Raw genomic sequence first — 23,427 nt, 5'->3', positions numbered from 1 at the left:
ATAGTTTCCAAACCTCAGTTAAATTGCTTCCACCCTCCTCCTCATGCCATCTGTAAAAAGAATGACCCCAGCTGCTGGAACCCACCAAAGGGCAAATATGCCTCAGTCCTAGAGTTATTTCTGTCAACCCCCTCCTGCACCCTATGTGGAGACTTTCCATCAGGTGGAAAGCAGAACACGACCCATTCTTCATCAACAGGACAGTAGTGGAGAGGGTGAAGTACATATTCCTGGGTGTCACCATCTCTGAGGATTAGTCCTGGGGCCTCTATGTCAATGGAATCACCCTCGCCAGCGGCTATACTTCGTGAGCATTTTGAGGAGACATTTTCACAATTTCCTCCCGCCCCCTTGTACTTTCTGAGCGACTACAGCATGGTGAAGCGGCTCACGTCTGTGGGAAGGTGAAATAGACGAGAGGCATCTCATTCACCAATAAACTGGCGACAAACTTCACCATCAATCCCCAAACTGTCATAAATAAATTCAACAAGAAAGGCATTTTAAACATCTGATAGAAATGCATGAACACCGACGTTTGAAACAGACCGTGTGGGAATTAATTCAAAGATCCGGGTTCAGGAAGTTAATATTCCACTTCTTTCAAACTATGGGATCAAATGCCGATTCGGGATGTATATAGCATCATTCCAACGGGTTCATGTTTTTAATAAAATATCAGCACCTACGGACTCTCAGGTTTCATTCCACAAGAACCAATAACATTCCCATATAGAAATATCATCAGCACTTACAATACAGGGAAATCCACATAAAATGTCTTCAACACAGCAAATAACATGTCAACAACAATGTGGTCGCATTAATCAGATCTCATTGTAAAAATATGTGGGTAAAGTATTTCAAAATCATAACAAAACTGAGGAGTTAATTTACCGTCAGTTCAGTGGACTGGAGTACAGCAGTGATACCAAGATGAAATCAAAACAAAAATAACTAGAAAAATTCTGCTCCAATTCCATGCCGACACATTTGGACAACTCTTTTCAGTGAGATTGGAAGTGGCTCTTAAAAGAGCCGTTGTTTTCGGTTTGAGTCATCGGCACTTGGTGGGGGCTTTACTTGGAGCTGGTGTACTTGGTCACCGCCTTTGTCCCCTCTGACACGGCGTGTTTGGCCAATTCCCCGGGCAACAGCAGGCGCACTGCAGTCTGGATCTCCCGGGAGCTGATAGTCGACTTCTTGTTGTAATGTGCCAGACGGGAAGCTTCGCCAGCAATGCGTTCAAAAATATCGCTGACGAAAGAGTTCATGATGCCCATAGCCTTGGAAGAGACGCCAGTATCGGGGTGAACTTGCTTCAACACTTTGTAGATGTAGATAGAGTAACTCTCCTTCCTTGATCTTCTGTGCTTCTTACCACCTTTGCCAGTTGGCTTGGACACTGCCTTCTTGGCACCTTTCTTGGACGCTAGTTTCGAGTCAGGCATTTCTGCTCCAGATTAAACACACAGAAATAAACTGAACCAGGGACTAGTGCGGTTTAAATAGGCAGTGCACTCATGCTATGCTAATAAGGGATTGGGGACGGAAACGAGTATCATTGGTCGATTTGGACGAATGAACAGCAGGTTTCCTCCAAATCCTCTATGGCTTCACAACCACCAATCACAGACCCCGACCGCCTCCAGTAACAGAAGGCAGTCCCTGCCTTGAATGCGGAAACACCGAGTTTGAAGAATCTACAGGAGAGAATCATTCCCTTTCAAGCAAGAAATTACCCGAGACAAAGTCTCCGCCCTTTCACCTAGAGACAAGGCTTTCTGAATGTACCGATTGCAACTCTTCTCGGGGATAGGTCCTCCGTCACTTATAATTATCCAGCCGCTCCAAGCGGCAGGTTAGGGGCGTCTGATGACGACGTCAGCCTGTGACCCATCTCCCCGCTCACCCCTCTCCCTCCATGACCCCTCAAGGCAGGGGCGGCGGGAGCCGACAGGACAGTGGTAGCCGTCAGCGGGCCACCGGTGCGGGCTGACAACCTCAACAGTCCGCTTCGGCCTTCACGTCCGCTCTCTGCGTCTTAAAACTCTGCAGAGCCATGTCTGTCTTCCCTGCCCATAATCCCTCACGCAGCTGGATCTATTCTAGGAAATATGGTCATTGACTTCAAAGCCAAGGTCCCTCTGTTCATCCGTCAGGGCCATTCTGCTCCTCCAAAAAATATATGCGCATGGACTCACTAGGATTAAATTCCATGGGACAATGCTGTCCCCGACATACCAACTGATTACCATCTCATGTCTCGACTCCTATCAATACTGGCATTGGCTGGAAGCTCCCTGATCACATATCCAAGCGTTGATCTAGGGCGGCTGCTGCGGTCCCCTGCTGTGAAGTGACGTTCCATCGCAAGCCCGTCATCCCTCCATCACCGTCTGTATCCTGTTCGGAACAACCTTGCGTCCTTTTGCTGACTTGTTTGCCAACATCGAGGACCGAAGGGCCTGAACTCCGCTGTGTTGTTCCATGTTCAATACGCCCAGGAATTCTGATTGACATCAGCAGATTACAATTATACATTTTAAGGCAGCGTTTGGCTGCATCCTGTCATCAACTGGATAGAAAGGAGAGAGTTTGAAGATCTGGGGCGGCCGGGCAATGTTATCTCTGGCCACATTTGGATATTTTTGACAGCGGGTCAGACTTCCGCCATCACGCGGCTCAGAGGTTGCAGTCTGATTGGCTGCTCTTTATTTTCAAACCGCCCGCCAATTTCAGGGAATCTAGAGTTTCGCTGAATATTTTAAATTAATTTAAACATACAGCATAGTGACAGGCTATTCCGGCCGACGAGTCTGTGTCACCAAATTTACACCCAATTACCCTGCAGCCCAGTTCGTTTAGAAGGAGGGAGGAGACGGGAGTCCCCGGGAAAACCCACGCAGACACGGGGAGAACGTTCCAACTCCTGACAGACAGCGCGGGATTCGAACCCCCGTCCCGATCGCTGGCGCCGTCAAGACGTCGCGCTCAACGCTTCGCCAACCGTGCGGCCCATTTGTTCTTATAAATACCATTGGAAATGTCGATTAATTATATCCCCAGCCCTGTGTGTGAATATACGGAGCCGATTTGAGGGGCTTCAGCTCAGCCGGAGACGAGACAAGCGAGTGTTCCCGGACCAGAGTTTGGTGTGGGGGGGGGGGGTAACCGGTGTCGACGGATTCGCGCATCATCTTAGTAATTTCCAAAGAGAAAGTCTATCGGCCGAAGGTCACGTTTGTAAAATAGACGAGCCCTGACAAGCAGCAATGAAGGGAAATCTATGGGCAAGGGCAGAGAACGAGGACAGGAAATGAATTTCATGCCAACGTGGCGAGGGGCTGCTCTCTCCGTGAGGGGGTGGGTGGCTCTGAGAAGAGCCTTTGTGTTGATGCAGGGACAATGCAGGCAGTTCAGCCGCCGAAGCCATAGAGAGTGCGGCCCTGGCGTTTCAGAGCGTACACCACATCCATGGCGGTGACCGTCTTGCGCTTGGCGTGCTCGGTGTAGGTGACCGCATCCCTGATCACGTTCTCCAGGAAAACCTTCAGCACCCCGCGGGTCTCCTCGTAGATCAGCCCCGAGATGCGCTTGACCCCGCCACGCCGAGCCAGGCGGCGGATGGCGGGTTTGGTGATGCCCTGGATGTTATCACGGAGAACTTTACGGTGGCGCTTGGCTCCGCCTTTGCCCAGTCCTTTACCTCCTTTCCCTCTGCCTGACATGATGCCTCTTCACTCCGCTCTCTGCTCAATAACACAGTCGCTGCTACTGTCTGCTTTTCTATGCAGCGCCCCGACCTGCCCGAGATACGCGCAGCCAAGAGGAGGGGAGGAGTCCGAGTCCGAGTGACGGCGGAGCACAGAGAGCGGCCTCTCATCTCCCAGCTCCGCCCCGTTTCCCGGCCGCAACCGCCAATTAACTACCGTTTATCAGCACTCAAACCGAAACTGTGTCCGAGAATAATGCACGAGGTTTATTTGAGAGGATTTTCTCAATACGGATGGATTGAAATGAGCTCCCTGACAATGAGCCGACGGTGATGTTCCTGTTAGGGCAGAGAACCCTCTGTAAGATGTGAAGTCGTCATAAAAACATGAGAATGAGGAGCTGGAGTCGGCCATCCGGTCCCTTTACAACAGTAGGCACTTACAGGTGGCCAATTGCCCCGTTTGTAAAGCCGCATATTTTGGCAAAATGCGTCTGTGGGAAGGCCATGTGAATGTGCAGGAGGTGCCTGCAGGTCTAGCTTGGTAACCCCCCTCGTGGAAGGATAATCCACGTAGCACAGTGTCCTCCCCAGCCATCTGAATGGCCAGATCCTGGCCGCTCCTCTTCCAGTCCCCACACTGCCGGGCGGACGGCGCGGGCTGTCCCCACACTGTGGGGACTGATTTCGGGAGTGGGGAGAAAGGGGCTGGAGCAGCCAGGAGGGGAGGAGGCTGGAGCGGCCGGCGGAGGAGAAGGGGGCTAGTCGAAACAATGCCGGTAACCAACTCGAGCGCCTCCTTCTCCCCTACCGGCCGCTCCAGCCTCCTTCTACCCCGCCAGTCGCTCCAGTTTCTTTATCCCCCGATAGTCACTCTAGCCTCCTCCCCCGCCAGCCGCTCCAGCCCCCGTACTCACCCGCCAGTGCTACAGCTCCCGTACCCCACCCCCGGCCGGCCGCTCCAGCCCCGTGAATGGGGAGAGAGCGGGCAGCGGGATCAATGTGGGGATTGATTTCCTGAGTGGAGAGAGAGCGGGGCGGTGGGATCAGTGTGGGGACGTCCCCACGCTGATAGTCCATGCTGGCTGTCCCAGCTGACAGCCAGCCATCCTGTCTTGACAGCCAAGGGACAGGAGCCACTCAGATGCGCATCTGGCTCAGCTGTCCTTTCAGGTGGCCAGCGCTGCGCTTTCAATGCTGACACCTGAATTGCAATTTAAAGGGCCGCTTCTGCTTCTTCATGCGCATTCTTAGCAGAGAACGCACCTGAAAAAGCCAAGTCCCTGTACTAAAAGGGCACAAGAGTTTTAAAAGATACTGTAAGGTTTCGACATACATTTGTAAAAGAGTCACTGAATTGCCAGGACACAGACATTTGCAACATTTACTGAACTGTGACAGCACAGACTTATCCAACAGTCATTGTACTGTAATAACAAAAACCTTTAGAATAGTCACAGTGAAAGGGAACAATCTTTTACACCTGTCACTGCACAGTGAGGACACTGATGTGAATCAGTTACTGAATTGTATAGAAACTTATCCCTTGTCCACTACTGCCTCCCTTGGGACCTACCCTTGTGACTGCAGTAGATGCTGTGCACCCACACCTTTTCCCTAACCACCATTTGGGGCTCAAAATGTCCTTCCAAAAGAAGAACATTTTCACTTGTGAATCTGCAGAGTTCATCTACTGCATTCGGTGCTCCCATTGTGGCCTTCTCTGCATCGGACAGATTGGGCCCAGACTGGGAAATCGACTTGTTGATCACATTGGATCTGTCTGATGCAATAACGTGTATATCCCAGTGGCCACCCATTTAATTTCTCCACCCCATTCCCTTGCCGACACATCTGTTCACAGTCTCAAGCACTGCCAGATTGAGATTACCTGCAAAATAGAGGAACAACAACGATTCTTTCAACTGGACACCATCGTCTACACAGGTGGCATTAATATCGGCTTCTCAGAATTTCATTAACCAACCCCCCCATACTTCTTCCATCGTCACCTTCCACCAGCTCTGTCTCTCTCCCTTTTCCCTGTCTCTGTATGCACAGACCTCATTAATTTACACTTCTCTCCTTATCATATCCAATTAACACCATTTGTTGGTCTGCATTCCTCCCCCAGCCAGTATTGTTTGTATTTGAGATTTCTGGGTGTTTGCTCATCCTGCTAATTCCTTGAAAGGCCTGCACAGTTGGCAAAACATTAGCGCAAGATCTTCACAGTGCCTGCAATTGCAATGGGGTTTGAATCCATGCTGTCTTTAAGGAGTTTGTACCTTCTCCCTGAGTTTGCGTGGGATTTCCTCTAATACTCTGGTTTCCTTGTACTGTTCAAAATGTAGCAGATGTGTAGGTTAATTGTGAGTAATTGGGTAGTGCTGACCTGTAGCTGAAGTGCCACATATATATATTTATGGATGCTCAAAAGGCCAGCTGAGTTCCTCTTATATTTTGGTGTTTTTACTACAGTACAAACACAGTGTCTACAGACTTTTATGTTTTACATTGTACTGTACAGACACAGATTTATAATAGTCACTGAAATGGGCAGTGTTAGGTTATCCATGCCGAGAGGAAAATCAGAAAAGATTTTTTGTTACCTGTCTTAAGAGTTAGTCAAGGGGACAGTGGTTCAAATTTGTAGATAGCGGCAAAAACTCCCTGAGATTTAGCATAGCTATGGCCAAGGATAAAAGCAGGCAAAATGGAGAAAGTGTTCAGTTGGGAAATGATTAATTTCAATGGGCTGAGGGAGGAACTAGGGAGAGTAAATTGGGAACAGATGTTCATGTGAAAAAAGACAGATTAAAGTGAAGTATATTTCGGGTCCACTTGCTCAGCTTCCAGATAGGTTTGTCCTACTGCAACAGGGCAGGAAAAGGGAAGCGTGCTTGACCAAACAGGTGAGGCAGCTAGTTAAGAGGAAGAAGGAAGCTTTCATTAGATTTAGGAAGTAGGAAACACAAAGGGCTCATGAGAATTATAAGCTGGCTGTGAAGGAGCTTAAGAAAGGATTTAGGAGAGCTCAAAGCGGGCATAAGCCATGGCAAGTAAAATTAATTAGGATCCCAAGGCATTCTTTGCATGTGTTAAGAACAGGATAACGAAAATGAAGGCGAAACCACTTAAATGTAACAGAGTCAACAGGTGTCTAGAAGCATAAGAGTTTGGAAAGGTCCTAAATGAATATGTTTCTTCACTGTTCACCAGAAAACAGGACCTTGATCAGGATGGGGTCCAAATGGAGTAGAGTTGTGTGCTAGATAATGTTGAAATTGAGGAAGATGTGTTGGACATTTTACAAACATTAAGGTTTGTGAGAAACAGAAGTACCTTCACAGAATTTGCTCGAGACAAAAATTGAGAACAAAGAACATTTATTATACAACAATGCAAAGTTGGGTGCTTCCCCTTACCCTGGGAATACACACATACACTGGGGCTCACCCAACTTTTATACAGTTTATTTCAGTATAGAAGTACCCTCCCTCTTACATCCTTCTGCCTCCTGGATGAGTTTGGCATTAGGCAATCCTGTCTGCCTACGTGCTGTTTCTGTGAACTTGGAGGACCAGGGGGTATCCTGTCGGTGTCCCATCATGTCATTGTCCTTATTCACACCTTCCCGACTCTCAGGGCTAACTTCTTATATGCAGAACTTGCTAATTCTGTCTAAAAGGCTAGAAGACCCTTATCCTATTCAAACTGGCTTTATTCATTACACATATATCCATACTAGTTTTCTTCATCTTTCATATTTTCATATTAGTTTTACTCATCTCTCACAGGTTGATACTCCCTGAGGCTAGATGTGATATACTCAGGTGGCTGAGGGAAGAGAGAGTTGGGGCATTGGTTTTGATCTTTGAATCCTCCTTCATCACAGAGCACATGCTTGACGATTGGAAAATGTGGTACCCTGATTTTTAAAAAGTTAAGAGAGAGAATCCAGGGAATTATAGACTGGTAATGTCCAGCAAAGAGTAAGAACATTCATTCTACTGTGTCCTGCAGGTCAAACATTCACCCCCACATCCCTGGCCTACAGCGCTCAGGGACATCAGATGCTCCTCTTGCTTTGATTTCCTGATGTTGGGCTTTCTCCCTCCATTAGCCTCTCAAGCAGTGAGTTTCAGAGTTACAGCTCACTCTGGGAGAAGAAAATCTTCTTCAGCTTCTACTCTCTTTCCACCCACCCTGCCTGATCTCCCTACACAACCCCAGCCCTTACATTTATTGACCTCTGCTGAGGAAGGTAGTTCCTTCCCCTTGACTCTGTCAAGGCCTCTTGTGGTTTCCAAACCAAAGTTAAACTGCCTCCACCCTCCTTCTCCTCCCATTTGTAAAACCAACATCCAACTATACCTCCTTTTACCCCAATAGTGAAATGACTATTTTGGCACCAACCTCAGAAATCCTGTATGTGTGTACCTCCAACACCATTCCCAACTTACTGTGAAGTGTTCACCAGAAATGTACACCGTCCTGTCACTTGTTTATCCAGTTCCAGTAGGGTGATCATCATTAGGGTTCTGTCCAGGGAAAGCAGGTGTAGTGTGTTCACCTGACCCATATCCCCCACCCTCAGGGATTTCTGGATGTGGTTTCCAGAGCCCAACTGTCCCTCTGCACTCTGTGACACTGTGTGCAGAGGGACAGTTGTCTCCTGACAATGTTTGGCCTTAGCCTCCATCACATCTCTTCCCAGGATTCAACTGCCCGGCCCATCAATACCCAGCTTCCCTCCTCACTATCAACCACATGGCCAGTTTTTATCACCCCTACTTCCTGGTCCTTACACGTGTGGGGACAGAGACTTTCTATCAATTCTCATTCCCCTTCTTGGTTTTGTCCCAAGATCAGATCTCCTCACAACCTCCTCTGCTCCAAAGAGAATGTCCCAGTAGGTGGAATTCAGCAAAGAGCAGATACCCCTCAATCATGGAGTCATTTCAGTAAACCCCCGCCTGCACACCCTCTAGAGCAGGGGTGTCAAACTCAAATTCACGGAGGGCCAAAATTAAAAACTTGGACTAAGTCGAGGGCCGAACTAAATATTTATTGAAAATTTTCAACAACATCTGCATGTTTTCTCTCAACATATGTAATGTTAAACTTTTTCTTATTAAAATAAATGTTTAATAATAGTTTTGGTTAAACTCTTTCCATAAGAAGCATTAACAAATAAGAAATAAAATAATATTTCTCTCTAGCCTTTAAGCCAAGGATCGCACGTTGCCGAGAAGCATGCCAGGGAGCGGAGGTCTGCAGGGAGCCCTCCCCAGCCCAGCCAGCAAACCCGAGCGGCATCCCCCCCGCCCCCTCTCCCTCCTCCGCCCCCGCCTCCGCCTGCTGTAACCGCCGCCAACAACCCAAGGAGTCCCCGCTGGTCTCGCCATCTCACCGGGAATACCGTGAGAGCGGTGGAACTCGTCCGCGACCTCCACCCCAGCGGAAAGTCCGATGCCCAGCAGCACCCGCCCACAGATGAAGCTCAAGGAGACGCGGAGGTGACCCACCACGTCCAGGCACATGGAGCTAGGCGGCGGGTCCGTTGGAGCTAGGCGGCGGGTCCGTTGTAGCTAGGTGGCGGGTCCGTTGTAGCTAGGCGGCGGGACCGTTGTAGCTAGGCGGCGGGTCCGTTGTAGCTAGGCGGCGGGTCCGTTGGAGCTAGGCGGCGGGTACGTTGTATCGGCGCCGCTGTGAATATCTAATTAACTTTCCCGTTAACTATATCGGTGACTGCTGTGCCTGCTGTGGAAGTGCTATAAACTACTACGGTAGTGCTTGCTGCTGTGCATGTGCTATACTTGCGCGGCGGCCAGCGGGCCAACTCTAATATATATGTAATATAATATAATTATATCGCGGGCCAGAGTTTGACATGTGTGCTCTAGAGGCTTTCCTCCTGGAGAAAACCAGAACACGATCCAGTCCTCATCGAGGGGTCATCATCTCTAAGGATCAGTCCTGGTGCCTCTATGTTGATGGCATCATGATGCTAATGGCTATACTTTGTGAATAGTTTGAGGAGATTTCGTATGACACCAAAGGTTTTTTTAAATTTCTACAGGAGTACTGTGGAAAGCATTCTGTCCATAATCTAATTCCATTACCACAAAGTTCAACCACAACCATATTCTGTGAGTAGGCATTTGTTCAGATCAGTTAGAGGTTCAAAGAAATGGGTGTGGTGGCACACATTCTCATGGCGAATTGGCCCCGCATATATCGCCACGTGGCAGGGAAGCCATGGGAAGATGGCATCATTATGGGTTCTTCTTGACTCCAGCCTCCCTTCCACCGCGCGCCCTGGGCAGTGATTATGGCATCACCACACACTTGGTGGCTGAATTTGAATAAACAGTCATTAAACACCTTTGGTGTGGGGACTGTGCTTTCTCCAGTTGTGCAGAGTGCTACAGTGGTGACCCCGACAGGCCCAGACATCTTTCTGGACCCAATTAACGATGGACAAAGCTGAGGTAAACACCGTAGCCCTCAAGCATCCCCCTTTCTGGTCCCATCACCCACAAACATGGTTCAGGCAGTTGGAGGCACAATTCCACCGGCACAACAGCTCAGCCAACGACACAAAGTTCTACCACATCATGGGTGCGCTGGATCAGGAGACGGCGCCAAGGGTGGACAATCTCATACATCAATCACCACCAGTGGGCAAGTATACCGCCCTCAAAAACCTGCTCCTGGGGAAGTTTGGCCTTACCCTCCATCAACGTGCTTCCAGGCTCTTACACCTGGACAGGTTAGGTGACCGCAGCCCTTCAGCCCTGATGGACGAGATGCTGGCTCTGGCGGAGGATCACGCGTCGTGTTTCCTCTTCTGCCAGATTTTCCTGGAACAAATGCCAGACGATATCCAGCTACATTTGTCTGAAGAGGAGTTCACTGACCCCCATAAGGCCACAGCCCAGGTAGATGCCCTCTGGTGCACAAAGCAGGAAAATGTGGCGGGTCTCAGCCAGGTTTCCAAACCGGGACCCCATCGACCGCAGGCTGCCCCCAAGCACAAGCCAGAGGACACCCAGTCAACATGGTGCCTTTACCACCAGCGCTGGGGAGTGCAAGCTCGTAAGTCCTGCCAACCCTGCAATTTTCAGGGAAATGACCAGGCCAGCTACCGTTGATGGCTGCAATGGTTGGCCACGTAAACAGCGCCCTTCATGTCACAGACAGATCCACAGGCCGCTGGTTCCTGGTGGACACAGGGGCCGAGCTGAGTGCCCTGCTCCCTACAGCCCTGGAGATTCATACCTGATCTCCCGGTCCAACCCTCCGGGTGGCCAATGGCTCCATAATCAAGACCAATGGCAACCGTGGAGCGCAGATACATATCGGTGAAGAAAAATTCACCTGGAGGTTTGTGCTGGCCTCAGTGGCCAACTTCCTGAGGGATCATGGTCGTGGATGTGAGGGGCAGGAGGCTACTCAACACCTGCACTTTTCACTCAGTGCGACTGGGCATGGCGGACGACAACAGACTCAGAATTGCCACAGTAGCCGCCGTGAGGGATGAGTACGCTGAAATTCTCAGTGAGTTTCCCGCCATCCTGGAGCCACACTTCGACGTCGCTTTCCCCCGACATGGAGTTTTCCACCACATCACCACACAAGGACCCTGTTGCATGCCAGAGCTAGATGGCTGCCACCAAAAAAATTGAAACAGGCGAAGGAGAAATTCTCCAGGCTCCAAGAGTTGGGCATCATTCAGCGGTCAGACAGTGCCTGGGTGGTACCTCTACACATGGTCCCAAAATCATCTGATGGATGGAGGCCCTGTGGAGACTATAGGGAGTTAACCGATGCCACGACTCTAGACAGGTACCCAGTCCCCCATGTCCAGGACTTCGTGGCCAACCTTCATGGTGCACAGTTCTTTTCTTTTTTTTTAAAACTTTATTTAAGATTTTATAACATGAATTAAATAGAAAGTTACAGTAAAAAGATTAAACATAAGATAATAAAAAATTACAGTACTACATCGGCAGACTAAATAAACTAAACCCCCCCCCCAATAATTAGTACACAACATTAATGACCTAGCTTAAAGTTAGTCTAAATCCCCCCCCCCCCCAAGATAAAGAGTGACACAGTTCTTTTCTACGGTCAACTTAGTTCGGGGATACGACCAGATCCAAGTTCACCCTGATGACATTGGAAAGACCGCTATTATCACCCCATTCGGCATATTCGAGTTCCTCCGGATGCCGCTGGGATTAAAGGACGCTGGATAACATTCTGGTCACCAGCCACAGCCGCAAAGAGCACAAAGCCCATCTCCATACCCTGTTCGTCCGGCTGGCAGAGTTTGGCCTCACAGTCAACAAGGCCAAATGCCAGTTTGGGAAACAAACATTGCATTTCCTGGGGCACACCATCTCACCGTCTGGGGCAGCTTCCAGCACCGGAGAAAGTGGCAGCTGTCCAGCATTTCCCCAAATCCTCCACCCTTAAAGGCCTACAAGAATTTGTGGGGATGGTAAATTTCTACCATAGATTCATCCCCAGCGCCACCCGCACCACGTGCCCTCTGTTTGCGCTGATCGCAACAAAGGAGAAGACCTTAGCCTGGTCGGAGGAGGCAGACGAGGCCTTCACAGCAACAAAACAGACCCTTGCTGGTGCGACCTTATTGGTACACCTGCACCCGGAAGCACACACGCCACTTTCGGTTGATGCTTTGATTACAGAAGACGGGAGAGTATTGGAACAGTGGCTGGATGGGCAATGGCGCCTGCTGCCCTTTTTTAGTAACCAGTTGCGGTTGCTGGAGCTTAAATACAGCGCATTAGACCAAGAGCTCATCGTACTGTACCTGGCCATCTGCTTTCATTATTTCTTGGAGGGCAGAACTTTCACAATCTTTACTTATCATAATCCCCTCACCCAAGCACTGACTATGGCCAAGGACCCGTGGTCCACCAGGCAACAACGCCACCTTTCCTATGTGTCTGAATACACCACTGACATCCGGCACAAGGTTGGCAAAGACAATGTGAACGCGGACGCACTCTCCTGCCCAACAGCATGACACTGGAACAAAAGCCCTCCGGACCGCCATCTTGGGTCTGCACCTCGAGAATATTCATCTACCCAACTCCTCTCAGGTGCTGCTCTGCAACACCTGCACTGGCACATGGCGCCCGGTAGTTCAACAGAAGTGGAGGGCGAGGGTCGTCGGCTCGATCCACGATCTCGCTCATCCCTCAATAAAGGCAAATGAGTGAGGATAGTGGTGCAACGATTCGTCTGGCATGGGCTCAAAAAAGAGGTGGCAGAATTGGCCCAGAACTGAACCAGGTGCCAGGCTTCTAGAATTCACAGGCACACGCAGACCCCTATCCAACATTTTGACTCGGCTACGCGGAGGTTCCAGCACATCCATGTGGATGTCGTGGGGCCCTTCCCGGTGTCCAAGGAGTCGCGCTACCTTTTTACAATAGTGGACAGAGCAACGAGATGCCCAGAAGCCATGAGACATCGGCGGAGACGTGTGCCAGAGCCTTGTTCAGCCAGTGGATCACTTGTTTGGCGTATCGGCGCACATCATGAATGTCAGAGGTGGCCAGTTTACCTCCGCGCTATAGACTCAGCTGGCAAAACCTTTGGGGGTAACACTCCACCACACCACGGCCTACCACCCACAGTTCAAAAGGTTGGAGGAGAGGTTCCACAGACACTTAAAGTCCGCTCTGATGGCAAGACTTTCTGGCCTGGACTGAGCAGACGAGTTACCCTGGGTCTTCCTCAAGATCAGAACGGTGCCCAAGGAAGACCTGCAAGCCTCATTGGCAGAGATGGTATACGGTGCGCCACTCTCCCTACCAGGCAAATTTATCGGCCCGAGGCCGATGCGACGCTCAAAGAAGGAGGAACATTTTACTGTGGACTGATTAAAAGCTGCTCATTTGGACTTCTCCCAGCCGGTGCAGATGGCCGTGCCCAAGCGCCAGGGCTGGGCAGCAAAGCAGCGGGATGCGTAGCCGGTTCTGGGGGTGGGGGTTGTGTGGCAGTGCACATTCTCATGGCGAACCAGCCCCACATGAATCACCACGTGGCGGGCAGCCATGGGAAGATGGTGTCGTCAGGGGTTCTCTCTGACTCCAGCCTCCCTTCCAGCACGCGGCCTGGTCAGCGAATATGACATCACCACGCATGCGGTGGCTGAGCCCGCGCTGCCCTTAAAGGGTCGCGGGTTGAATTCGAATAAACAGTCGTTAATGACCTTTGGTGTGGGGACTGTGCTATCTCCAGCTGCGCAGAGTGCCACATGGGAAAATTATATCTGCAGCATTTCTCACCATGGAATGAACAGAAGCTCAGATTCAGATTTATTGTCAGATGACATATGTGACATCACACATAACCCTGAGATCCTTTTTGCTGCAGGCGAGGCAGGATTACCACTTATTGGCTGTGCAAAAAGAAATATAAACAAACTGACTGCAATGCAGAGAAAAAAAATCACTAATGTGCAAAATGAAGTGTCTTAAAATAAGTCCCTGATTGAGTATGTTGTTGAGGGGTAGCAGCTGTTCCTAAACATGGTGGGGGGAGACTTGTGGCTCCCACAATTTATCTCTTTCCCTCGGTGGGTTTTGTGAGTGGGTCCGGAGAGAGCGCCTGGCAAAGTAGGGAATTTGTGTTCAAACATATCTGTCAGGAATTTGTTTTTTTGCGGCCCTATTTTTCAATTTTACCTTGGCGACCTTTTCAAATTTCAGGTCCTTTGGGCATTGACACTTATTTTCTGCGGTTACTTTTTTTTGTGTGTTCGCTTTTCACTGGTGAATGAGCTGCTGGTCTACAACAGTGGTGACCATCGCTCAGGGCGCGGTGCTGCCGAAGTTCCAGGCCGTGCTGTTGTCCAAAAAGGCAGCAGAGCCGCCAGCCCCAAGAGCAGTAAATCAGACAATCATCGATCGAAGACCGAAAGACTCTTTTCAGAGCCACTCAGTGTGTGGAAGGACGAACACCAGCTGTGGGTGTGTGAGGTATTTGTATTCCGTGCATTTGTCACACCCCATTCTCTTTGTAGCGCAGAATAACTTTTACCTGCCCTTCTCATGTTTCTCCTTCACCACCGTCCCCCACACCCTCCCTTAATTGAATTAACATTTGTCCTTGCGGCCTGCTTCAGACTTCGATACCCACAGCCCATTCCACTCCTTTTCCCCTTTCGCACAATTTTACAATTTCTCCTGAAAATGAGCACATCCGCCCGCACCACCTCCCCTCCCCCATACTGTTAATGAACAAAGCAGGCGGATCCGAGACGGCAGCGCCAAAAGTCGTTGTCTGCTTTTTATTTGCATCTTGAAGAAGAGATCAAACCCGAAATGTTGGTTATATCTTTACCTGCTATGAACACTGCGAGACCTGCTGATTTACTCCAACAGGTTCATGTTTTTAATACAATAACAGCACCTACAGACTCTCAGGTTCAATCCAATAATGTTCCTGAGTAGAAATCTGATCAGCTGTTATAATATGGGGAAATCCAGTTAAAATGTCAACACAGCAATTAATCACTTCAACAACATGGTCTCATTAATCGGCTCTGGTTGTAAAAACGTGGGTAAACTATTTCAAAATCAGACCAACTGCTGTAGAGGGTTAATTTACCATCAGTGGAGCAGGCAGGAATACAGGAGCGATACGAGAATGAGATCGCTGGTAAAACCAGCCTCTCAAATACGTCTACAATTATAAACCCGAAAACAAAAAGAACCAGAGCCAATTCTTCTCCAATTCCATGCCAATGGATTCGGAGAACTCTTTCAGTGAGACTGGAAGTGGCTCTTAAAAGAGCCGTTGTTTTCGGTTCGAGTCGTCAGCACTTGGTGGAGTTTTACTTGGAGCTGGTGTACTTGGTCACCGCCTTTGTCCCCTCTGACACGGCGTGTTTGGCCAACTCGCCAGGCAGCACCAGACGCATGGCAGTCTGGATCTCCCAGGAGATGATGGTCGATCTCTTGTTGTAATGGGCCAGGCGGGAAGCTTCGCCCGCCATGCGTTCGAAAATATCGCTGACGAACGAGTTCATGATGCTCATGGCCTTGGAGGAGACCCCAGTGTCAGGGTAAACCTGCTTCAACACTTTGTAGATGTAGATGGCAAAACTCTCCTTCCTCGACTTTCTGCGCCTCTTGCCGCCTTTGCCAGTTGGCTTGGACACCGCTTTCTTGGCGCCCTTCTTGGGCGCTGCTTTCGATCCAGGCATTTCTTTTCTCGATTTCACACCCAAAAATAAGTTGCAGCACGAATGAGTGCGGTTTAAATAGGCAGTTCTATCATGCTACGCTAATGTGGGTATGGGCACGGCAACTGGTATCATTGGTCGATTTGAAATAATCAAAATTAGAGTTTCCTTTAAACATTTCATTGGATATGTCACCAAAGTTGATGGAGAGGTTCCACCAGAAAATGTCACACCAACCGCAGTCATGAACAAAAGGCAGCTCCTGCCTCATTGAAGGTAACACAAGGTTCTTTTAAGCTGCAGCACCTTGGTCACCCTCTGGGGACCCAGGTGAGATTAGTGGGGATAAAGTGGGTGGGCGAGGGCATGGGTGAGGGCGAGGGTTGGAACAATTAAATAGTGATCTCGGAGAATCAAGGGGCTCCCACCCCTGTGTTGAAGCTATAAGTGACGCGACGCCCTAAGGGGACCATCGGTAATTTCCCCACATCCCCAACCTCACTCACCCCAATTGTTTTCCCCCACCCCCCATGGCAGTGACCCCTTCTCTACCCCGATAATGGCAGGCATTCCAGCCGGGTGGGCAAGTTTTGTTTTCAAGCCTCCGAGGTAATTTTAACTGGGTTCCCTGACTACCTCCACTTGGGAGAATTATGTTTCTCTCATTGGAACTGAGAAGGGAGGGGGGAATCTAATCCAAGTATTCACATCTGGAAGGGGAATGACAAGGTTCAAAACCTACAAGACTGATTGAAGGGATGAGTCTGAACACTGGCTGTTGGTCGTTCTGGGCTGAATCTGAATTTATTATCATAAACAAGCTATTACCTTCATTGTTTTGCAGCAGGATCACAGTGTAAATAAAAATAGTGCACGAAAAGTCAACAGAAGGCATGGAATCTGATGGCAGCAGGAAGAAGCTGTCCTTGAGCTGCTGAGGACTCGTCTTCAGGCTCTTTTCCTGATCATAGCAGAGTGAAGATGGCTACCCTGGGTGGTGGGGCTCCTTGAGGACAGAGGATGTTTTCAGACTGCCTCACGCTGTGGCACACATTCTGGGGAATATTTTATACCTACACAGCTGGTGGGAATCACGGACAAGATCACCATTCATTCATTCATTACAACCTTGAATCCTATTTGCTTTCTTGCCGTGGATCCATGGGCTCCCACCTTATCTACAGTGTTCTATGTTAGACTTTACAGAGCCCTCACTCAAGTCCATGTGGACCTCATTTGCACTGCCCTCATCATTAGATGGTGTTAGTTCTTCCAAAATGTCACTTCATTTAATTAACAATTTTAACTCTCCCTGATTAAAATGCACTGAATGTCGAGGAATTGTGGCCCTGAGAATTTTAGAGAACATTCCTCCTATCTGTTAATACAATTGATGGTAGTGGAGGGTGAAACATTTGTGTTATTTAACAAGACAGTTTCTCAACAACATGGATGAAAGATGGTGACGAGGTCGAAAGGCTTTTAGTCCTTTTTGTTAAGCTACCATATGTGGACACAACATCAAGGGCCGAAGAGCCTGTACTGTAGGATTCTAAGTTCAATACGCCCCAAGGTTTCTGATTGGCTTCAGCAGATGACAATCATACAATTTAAGGCAGTGATTGGCTGAATCAATGGATGGTGAGGAGAATGAAGATCTGAGGCGGGCGGGAAATGTTATCTCTGACCAAATATGGACATTTTTTTTAATGCATTGTCAGACTTCCGCCATCACGCGGCCCAGAGGCTGCAGTCTGATGGGCTGCTCTTTATTTTCAAACCGCCCGCCAATTTCAGTGAAACTCTAATCACTTCACTGAAAATCATTTGAGTTGTTATAAATAGCATTTGAAATGTCGATTAATTATATCCCCAGCCTTGTGTGTGAATATCCGGAGCCGATTTACTGACCCGGTGCCGATTTGAGGGGCTTCAGCTCAGCCGGAGACGAGACAAGCGAGTGTTCCCGGACCAGAGTTTGGTGTGGGGGGGGGGTAACCGGTGTCGACGGATTCGCGCATCATCTTAGTAATTTCCAAAGAGAAAGTCTATCGGCCGAAGGTCACGTTTGTAAAATAGACGAGCCCTGACAAGCAGCAATGAAGGGAAATCTATGGGCAAGGGCAGAGAACGAGGACAGGAAATGAATTTCATGCCAACGTGGCGAGGGGCTGCTCTCTCCGTGAGGGGGTGGGTGGCTCTGAGAAGAGCCTTTGTGTTGATGCAGGGACAATGCAGGCAGTTCAGCCGCCGAAGCCATAGAGAGTGCGGCCCTGGCGTTTCAGAGCGTACACCACATCCATGGCGGTGACCGTCTTGCGCTTGGCGTGCTCGGTGTAGGTGACCGCATCCCTGATCACGTTCTCCAGGAAAACCTTCAGCACCCCGCGGGTCTCCTCGTAGATCAGCCCCGAGATGCGCTTGACCCCGCCACGCCGAGCCAGGCGGCGGATGGCGGGTTTGGTGATGCCCTGGATGTTATCACGGAGCACTTTACGGTGGCGCTTGGCCCCACCTTTGCCCAGTCCTTTACCTCCTTTCCCTCTGCCTGACATGATGTCTCTTCACTCCGCTCTCTGCTCAATAACACAGTCGCTGCTACTGTCTGCTTTTCTATGCAGCGCCCCGACCTGCCCGAGATACGCGCAGCCAAGAGGAGGGGAGGAGTCCGAGTCCGAGTGACGGCGGAGCACAGAGAGCGGCCTCTCATCTCCCAGCTCCGCCCCGTTTCCCGGCCGCAACCGCCAATTAACTACCGTTTATCAGCACTCAAACCGAAACTGTGTCCAGTTATAATGGACACGATGTTTAGTGAGGCACAGAGTTTAAAAAATGTTACTGCACTGATCGAACGAATATTTGTAAAACCCTCATTTACAACAGTCACTGCACTTTGAGGACACTTGACTTTTCATCAGTCTCTGTACGAAAAAAACCTTTCCACAGTCTCGGAAACAGGCCTTTCCTCCAGTCACAGCATCGCACTGTCATCTAAACACCACTCAGTTTGGCGTCAGGGTGCAGAACTATTCAACAGTCACTGCACTCTGAGTGCATAAATCTTTCTTCTGGTCTCTGGAAGGACACAAACCCTTATGACAGTCTGTGTCCTGTAAGGGAACAACTGTCACTGCACAGTGAGTAAATCAGTTACTGGATTGACAGTAACTGGTCTCTTGTCCACTCCTGCCTCCTCATCAACCATCCCCTTGGGATCTACCCCTGTGACCACAGGAGATGCGCCACGTGTACCCACACCTCTTCTCTCACCACCATTTGGGTCCCTAAACAGTCCTTCCAAATGAAGAGCCTTTCACTAGTGAATCAGAATGGGTCGACTAATGCATCCAGGGCTCCCGTTAATGTCTTCTCTACATCACAGTATTATAACAGTCACTGAACTGGGAAGTGTCAGGTTATCCACTCTGAGAGGAAAAGTAGAAAAGATTTGTTTTTAAATGGCAAAAGAGTTGGTGTAAGGGCAATGGATCAGATTTGTGAATCATTAGGATCTCTTCTGTGGAAGGTATGAAGTGTACAAAAAATTGGAGAGGGACCAGGCTCCAGGCAAGCAGTTTTGCTAGAGTTGTTAGGGAGGGTTCAAACATATTTAAAAAGGGATGGGAACCAGAATCTGAAGGCAGAAGCAGGAAAGGATGGTTCAATGTGTTGTGGGTTTGTGAGAAAGGACAGGCAAGGGAGACAAAATAAATGGAGTCAGTGGAGGGTTTGAAATGTGTCAATTTCAATGCAAGGAGAATTGAGAATAAAGGAGATAAACTTATGCATTGATCAGCACGTGGAATAACGATTTTGTAGCCATAGACTTGGCTGGTTGAAGGACAGGATTGGCTGATCCAGGTAATGGGTTTAGGTGTTTAAAAAGGAATTGGATAGGAGGTCAGTACGAGGATTGGAGGAGTAGCATTTCTGGTCAGGGATAGTATCACAGCTGAAGAAAGGGAGGATGCTGCAGGGGGAATGTCCATTTAATTGTTGTGGATGGAAGTCACTGTAGGGAGCAATCACTGTACTGGGAGTGATCTATAGGCTCCAGTTAGTGCTTAGGTCACTGAGGAACAGATAATGAGGCAAATTATGGAATGGTGCAGAAAATACAGAGTTGTTGTAATGGGAGATACGAACTTCCCTCATGTTGACTGGCACCGCCGAAGTGCAGGAGTAATAGATGGGGCAGAATCAATATGTAAAATAGCCGACAAGAGAGGGGCCATTCTGTATCTTGTACTGGGTAATGACCCTGATCAGGCAGCAGATCTCTCTGTAGGGGAGCATTTCGGTGACAGTGAGAACAACTCCCTGAGCTTTAGCATAGCTATGGTTGAGGATTAAAACAGGCAAAACTCCAGTGATGTGGGGAATAGGTGAATTATTGTGGGGAAATATCAGCAGAAATGGCCAACAGTTTGGTAAAAGTGGGAACATGGGTCATCTCTTGGGCCAAGGAATTCTGTGTGGCAAGCTTCAAGCTGAAGTCCCTGGCATCCAAAGCCACTGCAGCTAGGGGTGGAGACTCTTCATAGAAGTTGGAAAACAAATAGCCCTTCAGCCCACCATGTCTATTCTATCAATTACCCAGATCCACACCAATCCCACCTGCCTGCATTAATTGCATGTCCCCCAATGTCCTTCTCATTCCAGTATTTGTTCAGCTGCCTCTGAAATGTTGTCACTGCTCCTGCCTCCAGCACCTCCTCAGATCTTCTTTAAACCTCCAATAGAATTTATCTGCAATAGAGTTTTTCCTATGCTGATTTGAGTCAGGAGATTATTAAGAGGAGTAAGGAATTTAATTCAACAAAAGAAGTGTTGCAGAGAAAAGGGTACAAGTTTGCCGTGTTCAAAGTTTTCTATGGGAACTTTCAATCTCAGTTTTTTGAGAGTGATCATGATGCATTAATTTTTGCTAATTCTTTACCAGATATGCAAGGAGCTGTACGACCATTGTCACCTAAGAGGAGGATGTCTGATAAGAGAAATGGGAATTTTTTAGCACACCCAGTTAATTGGGGAATTACTACATTGGTGTAGTTTTGGGGAGTTCTTTTCTTCTGTGTTTTTTATATTGCAGAAGTTTTTTTGTATTTTCTTTTAGAGTCTTTTTTTATTATTTGATCAAGGGGAACTTTTTTGTTATATACGTGTGAATTGTGAAATTAACAGAATTTCTTTTAGTATAAAATGTCTAATTTAAATGTTGCGACTTACTGTACAGGGATTGAATAATCCGATTAAGCATAAAGTGTGTTGGCTTATATTAAAAAGATGAAGGTTGATATTGCTTTTTTGGAAGAAACACATTTAACTGTAAAAGAACATTTAAAATTGAAGAGAAATAGGGTAGGACATGTAATTGCTTCTTCTTTTAATTCTAAAGTATGAGGAGTGGCGATTTTGGTTCATAAGAAAATACCGTTTGAATTGGAATCTTTTTTTGAGACAGCGGGTTGAGTTTTAATGGTGAATATTTTGCAGACCATGGACTTCGTTGAATGTCTATGCACCTAATGTAGATGATGAACGATTTATATCTGAAGCTTTTCTGACATTAAATCAGGCTAAGGAAAACATTTTAGTTGAAGGGGATTTTAATTGTATTTTAGATCCATTATTGGATAAATTTCCGAAAAGTGTAGAGAAATCGAAGATGGCTGTGCAATTGACGTCTTTTATGAAAGATCTGAATTTAGTTGAGATCTGGAGGAGATTAAATCCAAAAGAGAAAGATTTTTTTGTTTTATTCATCTAGACATGATTCATTTTCTAGAATAGATTTGTTTTTGGCATCTGCTTATCTTCAAGCTCGAATTAATCAGGATGAATAAGAGTAGGGTTGTGTCTGATCACTCTATGTTACTATATCAAGGGCTGGATCTGAGGTTATGCAGTCAACTTATCGTTGGAGATTTAATGCTATGCTATTGAAGAAGCTCGAGTTTGTTAGTTGTATTAAAGAACAAATTTCTTCTTTTTTGAATATAAATACGAAATCTGTGCGGAGTAATTTCATTTTATGGGATGCCAAATTATTAGTTATTCAGCAAAGGAAAAAATGAAGTGTTTATCAGAAGGTTTGACATTGGAGAAACAGATAACTGAGTTGGCAAAAGAGTTCCAGAAAGACTGGAATGAAGATAAAAAGGCTACATTAACTAAGTTGAAATTACATTATAATACATTGCAAACTTATCAATATGAGCATTTAATTCAGAGATCTAAGCAGCGTTATTATGAATTAGGTGATAGAGCTCAAAGTGTTAGCTTGGCAATTGAAAACAGAACAGGCTTCGAGAACTATTAATGCTGTGAAAAGAAATTCAACAATTACCTATAAACCACAGGAAATTAATGATCAATTTTGATCATTTTATCAAAAATTGTATACTTCTGAGGGGGTTTGAGATAATGGTTCTTTTGAATTTTTTATCTGAATTAGATTTGCTAGTGTTAGGAAAACAGGATGTGAAAGAATTGAAATCTCCATTTACAGATGTTGAGATTAAGCAAACTATACAGGAGACGCCAAATGGGAAATCTCCAGGAGATGGTGGATTTACTGTTGAGTTTTATGAGGTGTTTTATGATGATTTGTCTCCTATATTTTTAGATGTACTTCTACAAATAATGGATGAAAAATCATTACCAGAATCTTGTTCAAGTGCGATAATTACAGTAATACCAAAGAAAGATAGAGATCTGTTGAATGTGGCCTCATATCGCCCAATTTCTTTATTAAATGTAGACTATAAGGTAATAGCAAAAATACTGGTGAATAGACTTGCCAAATATTTACCTCAATTAGTACATGCTGATCAGGCAGGTTTCATAAAGAATAGATATGCTTCTCATAATATTCTTAGAATGATAACATTGATCAATGCATCGAGTCAGCAACCCAACCTACCAATGGTGGTCGCAGTTGACGCAGAAAAAGCATTTGATCGAGTTGAGTGGAATCTTTTAATTAAAATGGAAAAAATTTAAGTTTGGGTCATTTTTTATTGGTTGGGTTAAGGCATCATATAAAAATCCAGTTGCTAGGGTGGTGATAAATTGCCAAACTTCTTTGCCATTTAAACTAACATGATCAACACATCAAAGTTGTCCATTGTCACCAACCTTATTTGCATTGGTCATAGAGCCATTGGCACAAGCAATCAGACAAAATGATAATATTAAAGGGATAAGAATTACAAATGAGGAATATAAGATTCATTTGTTTGCTGATGATGTATTGATATATTTAACTTACCCAGAACAATCTTTAAAACATTTGCAAGAATGTCTGGAGCAATATGGTGTTTTGTCTGGAAATAAAGTAATCTGGGATAAAAGTGAGATATTGCCAATTTCAGATGGAGATTACAATGAATGTAAATGGATTACAAAATTACGATGGCCTGATAAAATTAAATATTTTGAAGTAATGATTGATGCAAAATATCAATTGTTATAT

The 23,427-nt window shown here is 47.1% G+C and overlaps 4 protein-coding genes across 4 annotated transcripts; all 4 read right to left on the bottom strand.

Moving 5' to 3' along the window:
• Nucleotides 1-572: 572 nt before the first annotated feature.
• Nucleotides 573-1,457, bottom strand: LOC138736431 (histone H2B 1/2-like). The gene has a single exon (XM_069885941.1). The coding sequence runs from the start codon at nucleotides 1,449-1,451 to the stop codon at nucleotides 1,080-1,082; it is 372 nt and encodes a 123-aa protein (XP_069742042.1). The 5' UTR covers nucleotides 1,452-1,457; the 3' UTR covers nucleotides 573-1,079.
• A 1,722-nt stretch (nucleotides 1,458-3,179) lies between these two features.
• Nucleotides 3,180-3,944, bottom strand: LOC138737582 (histone H4). The gene has a single exon (XM_069888243.1). The coding sequence runs from the start codon at nucleotides 3,729-3,731 to the stop codon at nucleotides 3,420-3,422; it is 312 nt and encodes a 103-aa protein (XP_069744344.1). The 5' UTR covers nucleotides 3,732-3,944; the 3' UTR covers nucleotides 3,180-3,419.
• Nucleotides 3,945-15,537: 11,593 nt separating this feature from the next.
• Nucleotides 15,538-16,019, bottom strand: LOC138736429 (histone H2B 1/2-like). Its single transcript, XM_069885938.1, has one exon. The coding sequence runs from the start codon at nucleotides 15,969-15,971 to the stop codon at nucleotides 15,600-15,602; it is 372 nt and encodes a 123-aa protein (XP_069742039.1). The 5' UTR covers nucleotides 15,972-16,019; the 3' UTR covers nucleotides 15,538-15,599.
• Nucleotides 16,020-16,801: 782 nt separating this feature from the next.
• LOC138736430 (histone H4) lies at nucleotides 16,802-18,716 on the bottom strand. Its single transcript, XM_069885940.1, has one exon. The coding sequence runs from the start codon at nucleotides 18,503-18,505 to the stop codon at nucleotides 18,194-18,196; it is 312 nt and encodes a 103-aa protein (XP_069742041.1). The 5' UTR covers nucleotides 18,506-18,716; the 3' UTR covers nucleotides 16,802-18,193.
• Nucleotides 18,717-23,427: the final 4,711 nt, after the last annotated feature.

The sequence above is a fragment of the Narcine bancroftii genome, chromosome 6 (assembly GCF_036971445.1).
Source record: "Narcine bancroftii isolate sNarBan1 chromosome 6, sNarBan1.hap1, whole genome shotgun sequence".
Lineage (NCBI taxonomy): Eukaryota > Metazoa > Chordata > Chondrichthyes > Torpediniformes > Narcinidae > Narcine > Narcine bancroftii.
Note: the sequence above shows the minus strand (reverse complement) of the source record. Positions and strands in the feature narration are given on the sequence as shown.